Genomic DNA, 17,614 nt, shown 5'->3' with positions numbered 1-17,614 from the left:
GGAGAGTTGAAGATAATCCACTAATGCTCCAACATGAAGAATATTTAATTACGTTTTTAAAAGGCAGTGGTCTTCTCTGGCATTTGCCACGTCTAAGCAGCATTTCATAATTCATGCTCACTTGATGCTTTCAAATAATTATTTGGTATTAGGGACTTGGAAACATTCACAGTAGCTATGTAAAATGCAATCCAGTCTGATTTCATCTGTAAGATCTGATGCAAGCACTTTGTTATGAAGTACAGATTGTGTTTCGATTTCACTTATTGCCAGTCACTTTGACAAACGACGTCTTGGAGGAAGCTCAATGCAAATCAAGGTTCGATGCAAATCAAGTACTGGGCTGGGGATTTTGTCTTAGCTACATTTGCTGCACACCCCGTAAACGTATACCTTCCAGGCCATTTACAGGAGGGATAAACTAAGGAAACGGCTCCATGGGTGCAGTTATGGAGAGCTGCGTGCGATGGAGGTGCCTCTGCTTGCGCCAGGCCAGCAGCTTCACCACACTTCTCTTTGCGATCCCATTCTTACCGGAGTTTTGGTTTATTTTAGGCCAAAGAGCTGCCGACGTTCAAAGACAATGATTTTATTAATGATGGCCAAAAGATTCATATTGATGAGAATAACAAAAAGATGTTCCTTGAGAAACTCAAAAAGGATGTTGAGGTAAGAATGTGCCTGTTCAGTTATATGTAATTAAAATGTGTGGCAAATTACAGATATCCCAGGAAATCGTACCTGTAATTCATCAATGAAAATGCTTGTTTGTAAGACTGTAAGCACTGACTGTTTTAAATGCAACATGATTTAAACTTTCAGGAGTTGATCGCTGCTTTTGCTGATGTGATAAATGGCTTGCTGCCATAGCTGGTTGCCATGCATTGGCCCTGCCTTGACGATGTGATGTTAAAATGATGGTACTACTTAGGACTTAAGCACTTTACAAGCTTAGTACTTCCAAATGCCCCTGAGAGGGAGGTGAGTATTGGTAGTTGTATTTTACAGGTGGAGGTACACCAGAGCTGAGGCCATACACGGACTGTAGTCCGTAACAGAGGATATAGCATCCCGTACACACAGCCATCCATGTTCTGTTTGTTTCGTATTAGTAATCCAGTTTTAAATCATCCTTTGTATTGCAACAGTAGAGTGCTTCAGTAATTTGTATACAGCAGTTGGACTTATCCTAATGTAGTCTTTCATATAAATGTATAATTGGCTGAATATAGTTAATACTTAATCAAAAAGTGTTAATATGTGAATTTAGTGTAATATTTTATTATAACTGTTGTAGTTCAGCAGATAAAAGAGAATAAATATTGGGCTAAATAGTTCACACAGCTTGACTTTCATTTCCATAATTGAAAATACTGTCACTGAACACAACATTTTGCAGCCCTTATACTCAAAGCCTGAAATCTCTTTTCCTTGTTGGAAGACACCTGATAGCAAAATGTGTCTGTGACTAAATAAGACTTTCAGTTATTTATATCAAAATGGCGCTGTCTAGTTCTTCAGATCTCATCTATCTCATTGATTACACGAAACAAAATACTGTAACTTTAGAATTTACCCAATAATTTGCTTTTGAGGAAATCTAATTTCCCATCATAGTAATGATGAGAAAAGTATGGTGATGATAATTATGAATGCGTAAATATTTTCTGAAATATCCATGTGTATTTATTTTCTATTTAAAATATTGTGCTGGAAAACAGCTCTGCTGATGTCACAGCTCTAGAGATAAGTTTATTTGGGTGGAAGTTTTGTGCTTTTTAACATGTACTACTGTTGCTGACTAATGCCTTTACAGTAAGTAGGTTGCAGACAGTATCTTAAGTATGTGCAAGGAACGTGGAAGATATGTTACTACCCCAGAAAATGGATTGTGTGAAATCTTCTACGTTATTTACTGGATTGTGTATATAAAGGCAGATTCCAGGTCATGTCTTGAGGGGATTTTTTTATGGTTTTGAAATTTATACAGTGTATTGTTAAATATCTGTGTAAGCCACTAGTGTGAAGTGATCTGGCACCTGATATTAACCACGGCAAGCTGTTCTTTACCCTTGTTTTTGTTTTATTGGTTCTTCTGCCCTTGTCAGATGACTGATAGTATACGCTTTGTACTCGAAGTGTAAACACTCGCATTTCACTACAATGAAAAGAAGTGCGTAATACTTTGCGCATGATTATCTTATCACACAGTATTTATAGTTAAACATATTATGGAGTAGTATTCTAGACTATATGACTTTATATCCGTTCTTGTTTGCCATTAAGTAAGCTTTGTTTCTATATTTCTCTCATAACCAAGTCTCACGTCCCCGTCCTGTGTTCAGACAGACAAATATCTATTACTATTTTGATGTCCTGTTGTCTGTTTTCCTGCCTCCTTATTCCGTTGAAAATGTCCTGAGAAAAAGCACATAAGGATATTTTTTCCATTTGGAATTAGATGATCTTTTCCTTGTGCTGGTCTTCCTAAGTCTTTTCACCATCAGTAGCAGCACACTTTTCTCCCAAAAGCCTCTGTCTTCTAATGTGCAGGTCACATTTTTTCCCAAGAGTCTGCTCTCTTTCGTGCTTTTTGTATGATTATTGGTATATTTTTCTCTGTCTCTCTCGGTATTTATCAAGTACCTAATGATATGCCTGGAGTCTTTCCACTCCATCACCTTTGGCTGGTCTCATCTGTTCTTCTTGTATATCGTTGTACATCATCTCTGCAAACTTAGATCTCTTCTAATCTTGTGAAGAGTCTTTTGCTTTTTTATATTAAAATGATTAGAAACCAATTTCATCTTTCTTCTTTAAACCTCTTCTCAATCTCACAATATTTCTTCCAGCACTTGAATATGCAGTCACTTTGTTATCTCTGATTCCTCTCTTTTCTCAGAATCGGGATTTTGACGAACCGTAGTTCCTCATTTCCTAGTATTTTGTACTCATCTCTTTCATCACTATCACTATTCCAAACTCTGGCTTAAGTCCCTTCTTCTCTGGTCTGCTCTGACTTCCTTTTTAGAACCATTTGGAGTTTCTAAACACTGAAACAATTTGTGTTTTCAGCCCATTTCTCTGCAAACCATAAGCAAGGACTCCACAAGTTCAGAATCACAGGGTTGCTTCCAGGCTGCAGCACAGCTCTGCCCTGCCTATCCCTCACCCCCATGAACTGTTTATCCCATCTTCCTGCTGTTATACCTTCCTTATTTCCATCCTCCTCTATTAGCTTTCTGCCTTATCCTGGTCCCCTCAACTAAAATAGCACTTTGTCTATACGTAAAGTGTATTCATCTTCCAGTTTTCTAAAAACTCCCATCCTCAGTCTTTATTCATAACCACACTTTCATTCACATTCATGTTTTGCTTACATGATTGAAATGTGTTGATTTAAATTGTGTCACTGTGAAGAGAATGTAGCATCATTTCATTTCTTCATGTTGTAAAACTTCACTACTTTCCACTGCAAGAACATTTAAACACTTTTTCATGAGTCTTTAATAAGGCTTAAAAAGGAGCAAGGGGGCAGATTCAGCACCAGATCGTGGCATACCACACGCCTGATGGCACAGAGGCTGCTCTGGACGTTGAGCAGTGCCGGGACAGCCCTAACTGAGACAGGAGACAGGAGTGACAGTCCTCGGCTCGCACAGGCACTGGTCTTCACTACAGGAAAAAATATTTTTCCCTGAGGATTTTGGGAGAATGGGCTCCAGTTTTTTTACATTACAAGTTGCAAGTGGCCTGTGTGCTGTTACAGCATCTTAATAAATTCAAGTATCTCTCTGCTTGCTGTATCACTTAATCCTCCCTTTTGCTCCCTCTTACAAGTGACTGTTTTTCTCAACTGGTGACATCTTTGTGTAACGTCTCTTGTTTGTAAGTGGAGCTTACATTTTTCAGCAGTACTGATAAGTTGCATATTATCACTTTCTAGTTCCTTGCTCAGTTAAAACTCATGGACTACAGCTTGCTGGTTGGAATTCATGATGTTGAAAGAGCTGAACAGGAAGAAGTAGAGTGTGAAGAGAATGATGGAGAAGAGGAAGGTGAAAGTGATGGGACCCACCCCATTGGAACCCCTCCAGACAGTCCAGGAAACACACTGAACAGCTCACTGCCCTTGGCTCCAGGGGAATTTGATCCAGCTATTGATGTTTATGGAATAAAATGCCATGAAAGTAAGCAGTATTAAACATTTTTATGTTAAGATGTTTAGATTCTTACACCAGAATCCTAAAATCTTTGCAACCATGTAAAGGCGAAGTTAAACTGCAAAATATAAATTCACTTTGTAGAAGAGGAAATTAGTTGTTCTTTGGTGCAGCAGAAAGCAGACGACACCTATAATGCTCAGCATTGCTAAGAACATATTTCTTAAATATTGTGATGTGTGGGGATGCAGTCAAATAATTCACCTACTACACAATCAAATCGTATACTGGCTTAGCTATTCAGATACAGCAGTTCTCAGTTAATTCATGGGTTTTTTCATCCCTTTCAGGAAATCCAGTATCTGCAATTGTTCTTCTCCTGGCAGATAATACTGTTTAAAACAGCCTAGAAAGAATGAGAAAAGCAACATTCGAAGTTACATTTCACTCTTTTGGTTGCTGTCATGGTTTAATGCTGCTTTTTTGAAAATTTGTATGCTCGTACCAAATTTCTGCATTCCAGCTAAGAAAGTCATTATAAGGAAGTGTGTAAGAAGACTGAAACTGGGTTTGATGTTAGTGCATAAAACTAAGTATAACTAGTTGCCTGTGGCTGATCAAGACAGTGATCTCTTTTTTAAAATAAGCATTTACATGGATAAATACATGGTTTTCTTTATAAAGAAAATATGCTCTTATTGTTGACACAGAAGCATTACCTTTCATATAAAACTTCATAGCTTTTCCACAAAGGAAGATGAAATCCACATTACTTTAAATGAGCAATAATTCCTGTTTCTGTGTGCTGGTGTTTTATTTTGTGTTCATTTAGGAGGTTTTGCGTTATATATGAGTGCAGTTAAACTCCCAATTAAGGATAGCTTCAGCCTGTGGTCTTCACAGATCTGTGATTCTGACTGACATTAACCTGTCTTAGCTGCTGATTGAGCCTGATAAAGTCTCCTTTGTTAGAAGGAGGACTCACGGTTAAGATGTTTCAATAGTCATTCTTACTGCCATGTGTTTGCCATTTGCAGATGCACCTAGGAAGGAAGTATACTTTATGGCCATTATTGACATTCTTACTCATTATGATGCAAAAAAGAAAGCTGCCCATGCTGCAAAAACAGTAAAGCATGGGGTAAGTATCTGGGTTGGTTTTTTCCTCTAATTCCATTTCTACTACTGCATTTTTGTTCTTTAGTGCAGTGATATGGCTTAGTTCAGGAAAGCAAAGGAAAGGGGAAACAGAATTTTTTTTTCCTAGTTTAATATGTAATATGGAAGTACAGAGTAACTGCCCCACACTACATACTGAGAGGGGAACTCCCTTTTCAGCTGTATGCATACCTTTCTTACCCATAAGGAACTCCATGAGATGCGTTTTTAGGACTTTGTCCTAGATTTGTGAGATGCACTTTATTCTTGCAACCAAAGCTGTTCACCAGAGACCTGTATTAGTATACAGCACTGTGAAAGCTGTTGTGAATCATATTTCAGATGCAGGGACCTAGTGATGGTTTCATTATTTGGTACAGCCTGTTGAAAGTTATTTCTTCTTAAAAACAAATAAGTACGATTTGCAAAATCAAGCAAAAAATGTTCATGTTAAATACTCAGAAACCATTCAGTGAAGGCTTCTGTTTGACTGCTATGCATTTATTTTTTTCGCTGAAATTGCTGTTTAGCAGCAGACACCAAAGAACCGTGGCGAAGCAGCCCAGTCTTCCAGAATTACAATTTATGTCTACTATTATCATTCCTATGGTGATTTAAAGTTCAAATTTCATAAACTTTTTAAAAAGACCATAATCGTTCATGAGGCTAAAATCCCTCCTCTGTCTAAGCATCTAAAGAATCAAGGCATTGTGGGGGGTTTCAAGCAAAGGGCTCAGGGCTTTTTAGTTTACACTAGAGAGTGATGTGGAATGCTCAGCAATAAGCCTCACACAGGCCTGTGGAAGGTATTTTTTGTCTCTAAAACAATGCTCTTGTTACTCTCTCTGCTCTCAGAGCAGCTGAAAGTTGATGCAAGACCATACGCAGCCATTATCTGGCAATTATTAATGAACTTTGTGGCAGACTAACAACTCACATTTCTGGCTTAAATAAGGGGTAGAAATATGTTGTGAATAACAATTATGATTATTAAAGCTGACTGTGATTAGAACTTTTTACAAAACATTACTTTCGTACAACCATTTTGTTTATTTTGCTGTCTCCATCCTGAGCCACCTGACACTGAAGTTTGTTCATTAATTGCATGCAGGCAATTTTCCCCTTTTGTATAAGAGGAAAAACGTAAATGAAAATGTGACTAAGGCTCTGGAAAACTCGAAGAAAAATATGAGTGAAATTGTGACTTAGTTGAAATAACAATTGTACAGCTTATTCAGTGAGTCCAGATTTAAATGCATATATGTTGAAAAAATGTTAGTAATTGTTACTATGCATTTCAAACCAGGTTACTTAGCATTCAGATAGCGATATACGTTACACAAGTGTTGACACGCCAGATCCGAGTAATTCAGTCTTCTCTATATGAAGACACTGCTGCTCAGCAGACCAGAATCTGTTGATGGATCAGTGGGTGGCATGGTTAGGTATGCGGTAGAAATCACATAGGAGACTGGTGTACAATGAAAGTAGAGAAGTACGGAAAGTAAAGAGAATAAGTTTCAGAAGTGGAAGATGGGTGTCCTACAGTTACGGTGGTGAGTCCTGAGTATCATTGTACCTGCGTGAGGCCTAAAAGGCGTCACGAAGATTCTGCTTGAGGGCCATTACAGTTTGTGTTTCTAGTGTCTGGTTCTGAGAGCACGCTTGAAATTCATTGAGTAAGTAACACTCGGTGACAAAGCATCAAATAAAACTCTGGTTCTTCATTCTTTCCTCTCCCCTCCCAATTCTCTGTATAGGCTGGTGCAGAAATTTCAACTGTTAATCCTGAACAGTATTCAAAGCGCTTCTTGGACTTTATAGCCAACATCTTGACGTAACCTATCATGTTACATGGGACAGACACAAGACCTGGGGACAGCAGCAGTGGCTACAAGTGTAGGGAAAAAAAGGAACTCAGAGAAGCGTTCATCTTGCAGAAAGCAACCCCTTTGTTTACATCTGCTGGCAAAGATGACTGAAGTGGGGTGGAGTACTCGCTTTAACAGCTGCCTGATATTCCCAGCATAGTTCTAGCTATTTCTGACTCTTTCGTGTGTGCAAAAAAAAAAAAATTAAAATAAGTTAAATAAATAGAACAGCTTACTCAGAGTGTACTGTGACAGTAATACTCTGATGCTACCAGCTGAGACAGAATAAATGAGCAAAGAGGTGTGGGGTGGGGGTGGGGAGGAGTAAATGCATGTTAAATCTACAATATTGATATCAAATTGTAAACTGTGGATCAGTTTATTTTTTGAACTAAAAAGATACATGACAGTATTCTTCATGATGATGGTGATGACGATAATAATAAAAACCTTACTGCGAATGTTACACTTAACACCCTGCACACTGGCACTCCTTAACAAAGCAGCTGCAACAGCCCTTGGTGCCGGAGCCTTTTCCCGTTTGGTTCCTAGCAGTTGGGGGTTTTTTCCTTTTTTTTTCCTCCCTCTCCCGTTTTTTGTCTTCTGTTCAGCACATTGCATCGGGAAGTTCAGCCTCTCAGACATCTGAGAGCCCGGCGTCTCTCAGCTTACAAAGAGCTAACGTAATTCATGCTGTGTGTACATTTTTGCTGCAGTAAACTTCTGTTAAGGGAAAACTTTGCTTGTTTCACTTTGTTACCCGAAGTTTTTGTTTGTTTTATATTCTTGCAATATAGGAACTAATAATGTTACAAGTGGAAAAAAAGCGTATCTGAAGAAGCGCATAGTTTTGGGCAATAGTAGCTCCATCTTTCACCCGTCGTGAAAGATGTGCACACTGATAGAAATTCCCTTCCCTTGTAATTTACTGGGAATTTGAAGTTTAAATGCTTATGTTGTACTGTTGAGACAGCGGTATTTTATTATAGATTATCCCTCTAAAAATGACCCCTGAATTTTACTGTTTACATTATTAGGAAAGCAGGGATATTTCTGAATTTCAGAGCCGTGTACAATATATGACTTTTGAGTTTACATGTAAAGTTATTTTGCAGTACAAATGAAGTAATGTTTGTCATCTTCCAAGGTGTAATGTGCAGTAGTGTACTAAAGTGAATGTCTCGCTCACTTCTGTGGTGGACTCTTTTACAATAAAATGAGAAAGGATATTTCAGAGGGATTTTTCCCAAGGTCGTCTTGCAGCATCAAAATGGCCTGTCCTACCATTCACTCAAGTTTGATTGTATAGTACGTTGCCTAAAACTGTGCTGATCATGCTTAACTTGTTTAAAATTTTTAAACAACAACATTGTATTTCTTCTCTTCTTGTATTGTTCCCTGAAAGACTCCATGCTTGAAAGAGACAAATTTACATATGCTTAAAAGTTTATCTACTTATACACTGTGCTGAAGCTGTGCCTTTAAAATTTCTTTATTGAAATTGTTAGATTTTGTAGGCAACATCAGAGAAGTCAAACCCTCCCCGCCATCGTTTGTAACTCAGATCAGGAGTGCCAGCATGCCTTCTCCATAACTATGTCAGTGCTGTTAAGCCTGCAACTGTGCGTAACCTATGTAGTGGTTTACTTCAGAGGAGCCTATACAATAGCAACCCATTACCCTCTCTTCAGCAGCCAAAGGCAATACTATTCCTGTTGCTGTGTACTAATTTGTTTCTCCTTTCCCTGACCTTTCCGACAGGATTTTTTGTTACGTTTGACTTAGTGATGTCCGCAGCACTGTAATGTATGTGTATACTTTTGTATTGTATGTATTTAAATAAGTTGGTACTGTGGCTTGATATTTTTTTTTGTTCTCTCCCTATATACCCTGGTTGTCTACGTTCTCACCCAAATTTCATCTTCTGAAGCATTCTGTGGCTTCTTAAAGCGTGAGGCCACAGGGAGACCCTGAGGTAAAAATGAGGTACACATACTTGGAGTACATATTTAATTGCGGCCAACGAGTGTACATTTTTAGAGAATTTTAGACATTTACAGCAAAGCATTCTTTTTGTCTGTGTAGCGGTTTTGTCACTCATTCTTGTTGATAAACTGTTTATTTGGACAGGGCAAGAAGGACTCATTATTGTATATGTTAGTGCTTAGATTACACTCCAAACATGAGCAAGGCTTTATAAAATAAAGCACTTTGATGACTCACTAGGTAAATCCTTTGTTCTTGTGTTTGAACTATGGTTTTGATCAGTTACAGATGAATTTTGGATGTCAAATGAACGTGTAGTCTGTATCGCAAAGGAAAAAATAAGAAACTTAAAACTTTCTCATTAGATTTTACCCTGCTTCTTCCATGCTTACTTTAAGTGGCTTGAAACATTTAGCCTTTGGGTTTTTGGGCTTAGGCTGGGCTCTGAGAGCAAATACTGAGATTTGTAATTGATGATTCTACGGACTAAATCCTAATATTACTACAAAAACAGGAAGATAGTCCACAATAATTGGTAGAAGGACTGGCAGAACTTTGCTAACATGTGTAAGATCTTATGCTAAACCAGTTATTTGAAAAGTACTTGGGAATAAGCCCAAATAATTTATGGGGAAGAGGGAGGGCTTTCTGTTCTAGAATTTCAAGGCTTTGATTGCCAAGGCTACCAGCGTATGATACAGCCTGTGCCGCACATCTTGGGCAAATGGCAGAGAAGTGTCTTTTTGTCTTTATTCTGACTAACTTTTAATTCTCTTAATACATTTGTCACTTTTCCTTTCAATTTATTGCAGAGATGTAACAAGACAATATTTTCAGCAATATTTCTACCTGTAAAATACACACTACAGAGTGAATGTTAAAGTAGACATTCCCCACAGGGAAGATGGTTGAGGAGCTTTTCTATCAGAAGCAGGTGAAGTGATAGGGAGGGGAGACATTCAGCTTCTTAATTACTCACGTAATGATGTCTCTAGTATTAATCTAAGCCTGCACATCACATAGCTGCTCCAGCTGCTTAGGGTTTAGTATGCACATGGTGATCCAGGAATGCTGCTCGAGTTACGCGGACATGTTGGCCACGGTGGACAGCAAGCTCCCTGGCTGGTTCTCCGTGCGTGCCACTCGCAGCATCTACCATGCTCTCCACACAGGCTGCCAAACTCTTGCCCTGCTTTTATAGTACAAATGCGCATGGATTGTTGGTAGGTGATTTCTCAGTGCCACCTCCCTCGCAACATAAAATGTAAGCTTCTAATATGCAAAACCAGCACAGTGTGCCAGATCTGAAAACCTGCTCCAGTTCTGCTCCAACAAACTATTCAACAGCTGAAGTGTTAGTTAGGCTTTCCTCTCTTTTTTCCTAAGACTTCTGGACATGCTCAGATTTCTCTTTCCAGTAAGTATACTACACTGAAGTTTTAAGCCAGCCCTGTCTTTTGAAGCAGTGGTTTAAGTGGAATTACTCCTGCAGTCCCCTACAGCGCTGTTCTCCAGCTGACACTGAGGAGTCGTCATCCAGCTACAGAGGTAAGACGTACATGGCCCTGCTGCTACCTGTGGACACCTTGCTCACCCCATGCTCTTGGCGCAGGGGCATTCCCCAAGCTGTCCAGCTGGTGAAGTTTCCCTCCTGCCACTTCTGCATCAATCAGGGTGATTGCTCTTTGTGGAGTTGGCTGCAGGGCATGCTGTGTTTGACAGCCATTGTATCTTTTCTGATAAAATGTTTTCTCTCCCTCTCACCTGAAGAAAAGCTGAAGGCAGTGATGATATTCAAGGTGGGAGATCCAACTGACTTGTTAATGCAAGCACTGTGGCAAAAGAAATGTTTAAAGTAAAAATTTTTGGAAACAATATTTTTCTGTGTCAACTACATAACCTAAATGTGTAATCTGGATTTCCAGCTCCCTCCTTTGTACGCTTCTTTTGCAATGTAATACTAGTTAGCAAGTCCCTGCATCAAGTGGGAGCATTGCTTTCTGATGGTCTCATACCCCACCTTTATCCAGTGTCTTCTCTGTATGTGCTGTCCACTTAGTTTCTTTCAAACTCTTATATATTGGGGGGGAGGGGAATAAGAGTAGTTAAAGCAGACATCTGTTTCACCCCTTCCTTTCTGTCCCGCTTTCTCTGTGGCAGGTGTCGTTTCTGGAAGTCAGCATATCCTTTGCAATGCAGCGCGATAGCAAAAAGCAGAGGCTGCACAGGCAGAGCAGTGTGCTGTCTTTAATCTAACCTGGGCAGTGATGCTGCTTTACTCCTGCATGAGGCTGGCCAGGGATCCACCTCCGTGCTCCAGCAAGGGAACGTGCATGAACCGGTGACTGAGGAAGAGCTTGCGAGCAGCATCTTCAAGTGGCAAAGGCGATTTTTGTGAGATTAAAATCACTAACAATAGCCTTATTAAAACTGTTAGAAAACAGGGCTGGAAAGGACTTGAAGAGAGAGTTACAGTCTGTCCCAGAGCAGTTCAACTGTAGATAAACATTGGCAAAAATTGGGTTAATCTTTTCCAGGGAGGGTGATTACATGACTTCCCTGTGCTGTCCTTTCCCATGCCTCGATAGCTATATCATTAGATTTTATCAAATACCTAACGTGACTCTACGTTACTACAATTTAAGCCCATTAATATTTGTTCTATCTACAGTGTACCCTGAGAACAGTTTATTCTCTTCCTCTTTCAGTTTCTCTTAATGTGATCCGGCCTCTATGTACTGAACAATGTAAATATTAGCTTTTGTACATATTAAATTGACTATTCCCTTTCCTTATTTAACAAAATAATCAAAATAGTTGAAGCCACACAGAATTACCTATTCCTTTTTCTGTAATGCCGAATTTTAAAAAAATCATCTGTTAAAATGGTGCTTCTTACTTGTCAGTCACATTTTATAAATGGATTTACAGATTTATATTTTGAGAATTTCCTAGCCATCCATTTACCATCTAATAATTGCTGTTTGAACAGAATGCAGTTTCAAAATGAGCATGCAGCTACTGCCTAGCTGCAGTTGTTGCTATAGCTGCAATAGAATACTAACTGCTTTTCTCTTTTACCAAAGTAAACAGTATCATGATCTTAGCTTTCCTAACGATACTCCCTTTTCACAGCTTCCAGTCTCAATCCAATCAGTGATATGACATAAATTAATTATTTGGTTGTAAGTATTAAGATACAAAAAATAGTTCTTTGTGAGCTGGAATAAATGCATTTTTACCTAGTGCTCTAAATATTTGCAGGCATTTTAGTGATTGCCAAATATGCTTTGAGTTTAGAAAGAGCTCCGACTTTGTTCCCACTCAACCTGATTCATTCACACTGACTCATTTTATTTAGCGATGTGTATCCTATTGGAATAAATGGCATTTGTAAGAACCTTGTTTGGCACTTGCACACAAGCCTGGAAGGTGATTTAACTCCTTATGTTTCTCCATTTCTGCTATTTCACCTTGCCTCTGCATAGCAAGCCCAAGGCCAGAGCATTTTACTTTCTTTTCCGTTTTATGTATTTTTAAGTGGATGTGTAAAAATATTTGGTTGTAAGAATATCTCGGTCACTCTAATGTGTACAGCGTATTTGGCATACGGAGGCAGATAACAAGGGTGAGCTGCAGTTGCTGGGATGACAATTCTAGTTTGCCTTCCACCACCTGAGGAGAACAGGGTCTTGTTTGATTCTGGTAAAGAGAAAGTCCCATGCTCCCAAGATGTGCCCGCATATGCCAGCAGCCTGGATTCAAGTGATGCATAAGAATCCTTTCTACCCAAGTAGGTCTGATTAATTAGTGCCTACTTTAACTGGGCACATGCTGCTAAATTGAACTTTACACTCTGGGTCAGGGCCTTACCTTCCTTCGCACTGTGTAACTGCATAACAAAACCAAACCATTTTCTGCCTTGAAGGGCGTTACTGGTAAGTATTTGCCTTTAGTTCAGTAGTCAGTCTTAGAAGTTTATTTGTACATCCGCTGCACAAAAGACTCTGTATTTGGGGTGGGACACTGTTAAAATACCAAATTGTACTGTGCACTTACGGTCATCTCTTTATAGCGTGCAATGGAAAAAATCTGGTTTTAGTTACGCATGATAGTGAGCATGGTAGCAGTTAATGCTGCTCGGCTGCTTCAGTCGTAGCAAAGCCCTGTGGAAGGAAAAATGATAGTGTTTGATCTGATTACACTGTAAAGTGCTCTAGAGCAAAAGTATCCAAATCGTGTTTCACATGGTGCAAGCTGCAGCATCTCTGGGCTGGGCTGCTCTTTCACCCCAGGGGGCGGGAGAGTGGGGTGGCACTGGGTCTGTTGGAAGGGGAAAAAATGAGTACACATTTGTAGCCTTGAAACTGGACCCATGTGTACAGTGGTGCTTTTGGAGGCCCCGGACTGGAGGGACTAAAATGTGCTTTCTGTACAACCTGGTATTTCTTGAGGAATTGTGGTGTTTGAAGTTGCATCCTGGATTTAAGTAATGTCCTTAAAAATTCCTGTATCACTCCTCGTGGCACTTCCTGTGTCAGCCACTAGCCTGACAAAACCAGACTGCAGCTCCCTGCTTACCCTCTCGCTGATGTGCTCTGAGGCCACCAAAGTATGTCACAGGGCTGAGAACGACCCTGGGCTGCTGGCAGGTGCAGCTCGAAGGGTGTTAGTAAGCAGAAGAAAATAGATGGTCTCCACCTATTATTTAAATGTTTTCTAAACATTTTCTCATGCATTATGTAGCCTGCTGATCTCCCACCTTCTTAGCCCAGTCTCTTGATCAGACACACTCCCCCAAAACACACCTTTTGGCTTCATTCATTCAGAGAACTGTCTGGCCTAAAATAATTGTTTTCACAGGTGTACTTGGGCAAGGGATAGGGAGGGCTAATCTGTAAAGAAACAAGCTTTTCAGATGAGAAGATGGCTGTGAAAAGACTGTCATTCTTTTAAGGTCCACTATGAAGCAGCCTCTTTCTTCTCGAGCGTTGGGGGTTGGGTTAGGACCCTCAGTCCAGCCTTTAGGTTATAAAACAGAGCTCTGAGTGGCCTTCTTGGGGAAGGTGCTGTCTCACCAGTCCATTAGATGCAACCACAGCAGCAGTGAAAGAGCAGATCACAGCTGATGTTTTTCTAGAAGTCACCCAGTCTGATGTATATATTGCAGTTGCAGGCTCATGCTTTGAAGGTGTGGCTGTTCTGGAAGATTGGAACACAAATGTTTTAAATACAAAATGCTCTACCAAAATGGATTTCTGTACTTATGAACCTCCAGAGAAGAGCTGCTGTCCCGCACATTCCTGTGCTGGTGAGCAGGGCTCATGATCCAGACCCTCCCCGAAGGCACAGTGCCCTGCGTTACCATGCGTTAGCACTGAGCAACTGTATGTGCGTTTATTCGCAATATTACTAAGCCAGCATTTGTTAGATTCCTGTCAAACATAGCTTCAAAGAAGGAGGGAAAGAATGTACAGAGCTGTTGTTAGTAATCAAATTCCATTACACTCTAAAAATAAAAAGAAGCTTTTTCAGAAAGGTGAGAAACAAAGAAGGTTGCACCATGTCAAAGATGAGTATACATCACGATTTAGAGCAAGACGGTGGGAAACAGTACACGATGAGCCACGGCCAACCACAGATGCCCAGAAAGTGAAGGCTGAAGATGACCTTCAAACATAGCCAAGCCGTATGCTATTAAGCACTTTAGAAGTCAAAACTACCAGTTTAAATCTGTGCTTTATAGGTGGCCACCGTAAAGAAAGCAGCTGAGACATAATAGGATCACAGCAGCTCGAGTCAGGGAGTAAATGAGTTGCTGCACTCTGCACAAGCTGTGAGCAAAACAGAAACCCTGCTGAAAGGCTGCTCAGAGAGAATCGCACCCGCTGAGCCTGGTGAGCACCAGGGCAGGCGTGGCTCTTGCCAGGCAGCCACAGCCCAAATAAAGATGGGGCTGTGCTCTAGAGCGAAACCCTACAAGCAGCATCTGAGACCTCTGGGAGGAAGGAGTGGTCGGAGGGAAAGCCAATGTACTTAACCTGTTATGATGTTTCCAAACATTCGTCCTCTCATGATGTAAAGCAACTAAAGAAGAAAGTCTGCACAGTCACAGGGCTTGCCAGCTCCTAGAAAACATAGTTTCACAGCCAGGCGTAACTGGAGGGCGACATTTCACAGCTTATCCTGAAAATGAAAGGTGGAAAAGTTCAGACAGTTCAAAGAAAGCAGCCAGAGATCACACACAAACATACTTCTAGATATTTTCCAGATTTTTTGACCAATGTTTGGGTTTAGGTCTTTCATACGATACAGATATTGCCATGAAGTCACAGCAAGGAAATTACTTTTAGATGTTAACAGGCAAACTTGTTTCTAATCCTAATTGTTGCTTTTTTGTTAAACAAAGTGATTCTAAATAGACCTCCCACGTAGCTTAATGTTGTGTTTAAGCAAGCTGCTCACAGTAAGTGCTTTAGCCCCTTCTTGCTTGTTCCACAACTTGAGACATTACCTTTCCAAACTAATTCACAGACCAGAGCGCACTGCTCTGTTTTTCAATCACTGTAGTAGAAAATGGTCTCACCTACTTCCCTTGCATTGCCTTCCCTACACAATCAGGTTTGGCTTTAACTATGAATTTCCTATAGCAAAGATTTACAGTGGTAAAAAGTAAGTTGTACCATTTCTAAAGTCCATTCTGTCAAGCACAAGCCATTCCTTCAAGACATTATTCACTTTCGAACACAATCAACACATCAAAAGAAATCCAGAGGCATTTGAAGTATCTTCTAAGTTACAAATACCTTAAGTTAGAAAAGCAAAATTTGATCCGAACTCCAGGAAAGGCTCCATCTAAATACAATAGTTATTGAACCAGGTTCTTCAAGCGTAACATTTTCATCATCAGTGACTCACACAAAGTAGTCCCTGTGAAACTAAAAGGTGCTGCTGGTTTAACACTGCCAGCATAAACTCGTATTTCCTGTCTTTCCTACCATGAATCTGGATATGTCATGGTAAAAATACTTACGTTGTTAGCCCATATTCCAATATTTATTTAGGATGCTTATTGAAGTACATTCTGCTTCGTACCAGTGTAGAAAGTATGACTATACCTGTACTAAAAGCTTTATGGCATAACTGCGGCTGTAAAAAGAGAGTCAAACTTCTCACCAGAAGTCTTGCTGGATGTAACTATACTGAGTCTCGTTAGTTAGCAAGACAGATGTTTGGACAAACCTTCTCCTGAACAGTATTTTCAGTCCCGTTTGTCTAATGCTGCCGTAGTACTTAACAGCCAGCTCAAACATCCCTTCAACTGTTAAAAGAATTCCCACAGACTAGATGAGAGCAGAACAAATCGAGCTCCAGCACACACACAGAGTATGTGCTGGCTTTCCTACAGCGTAATTAGTACCATACAGCTTCTGTATGCAGCAGGATAACTCTCTATCCTAACCAAGGCAGGAGAAAGCAAGCTCATACTGTCTCTGTTAGACCTTCTCAGCTCCAGAAGAAACATAAGCATGAACACATCAGCTTTGAATTGACTGAAGTGATGTAGTAAGGTGATGCACTTCAGCTTGGATCGCTCCAAAACCTGCCTTGAGGAGTAAGACATGACAGAAGCTTGGTTTTCAGCCAGACATGAAAGCTTTAATGAGGTGAAAACATGGGAATAATGCTTCTTTCACAAATGTACAATATACAACCAACTTTGCTAAAAGCCTTTTTAATACTACTCATTTTTGATTGAGAAAGAAATACCACAAAATCAACTCAGAGAATTTGATTGAAAAAAAACGTTGGAGAGCAGACCTCAGTCCTAACAATGTCCCTGGCAGCTGGCACCGCTGGGGTGCCTGTGCCTTTGGTAAGTGTCTTCTCAGTAATGTAGACTTGTGTCAATGTGCTCCTCCTACAGGTTCCAATACAGCAACACATGGAAGAACCTGCCCAGGTGTTCTGCTGACTCTCTTCTGCTGCCTTGCTCTGGTAAAGATGGAAACAGCATCAGCAGACTAATAATTACACTTGCGTTTACGAAAATAAGTCAGAAGAAGAGTCTCAACCGTTCTGAAGTATCAAACTTTTTAACTCGCCAAGGTGCACCATGCAAATGAACAAAGCATGTGGGAGGTGAGCAGAAGAGAAATGAAGGGTGACAGCTGTTAATGCACTTGGGCGACACACAGCAATGGATGTTGTTAAACAGCAGAATGGTGTCAATTCCCATTTTTGCAGCTATGGCACACCCCTGTATTCATGCAGCACATGATACACAGTTATCCTGCAAAGGTCACAGAAGTCAGCTATCCCTTTCACCTCATTCACAGCAATTAGAAAAATATGCCAAAGTTCACTTAGATTGATTTTTTTTTACTTTTTATGGCACTTAAGGGACTGATTCTTGACTCCAGAAGCTCACAGCCT

General features: G+C 40.1%; 1 protein-coding gene across 5 annotated transcripts in view; it reads left to right on the top strand.

Annotated features, from left to right (window-relative positions):
• PIP4K2A (phosphatidylinositol-5-phosphate 4-kinase type 2 alpha) overlaps positions 1-9,423 on the top strand; it is a 117,773-nt gene extending 108,350 nt beyond the window's left edge. For all 5 annotated transcript variants that reach the window (XM_075419515.1, XM_075419517.1, XM_075419516.1 and 2 more), the window contains 4 exons: positions 556-669; positions 3,947-4,190; positions 5,201-5,304; positions 7,082-9,423. In XM_075419515.1, the coding sequence (XP_075275630.1) occupies positions 556-669; positions 3,947-4,190; positions 5,201-5,304; positions 7,082-7,162 (543 nt within the window). In that variant the 3' untranslated portion in view covers positions 7,163-9,423. The remainder of the gene's footprint in view (positions 1-555; positions 670-3,946; positions 4,191-5,200; positions 5,305-7,081) is intronic.
• The last annotated feature ends 8,191 nt before the right edge of the window (positions 9,424-17,614 follow it).

Source organism: Opisthocomus hoazin, chromosome 4 (assembly GCF_030867145.1).
Source record: "Opisthocomus hoazin isolate bOpiHoa1 chromosome 4, bOpiHoa1.hap1, whole genome shotgun sequence".
Lineage (NCBI taxonomy): Eukaryota > Metazoa > Chordata > Aves > Opisthocomiformes > Opisthocomidae > Opisthocomus > Opisthocomus hoazin.
The sequence above is the reverse complement of the archived record's forward strand: the minus strand, read 5'-3'. Positions and strand labels throughout refer to the sequence as shown.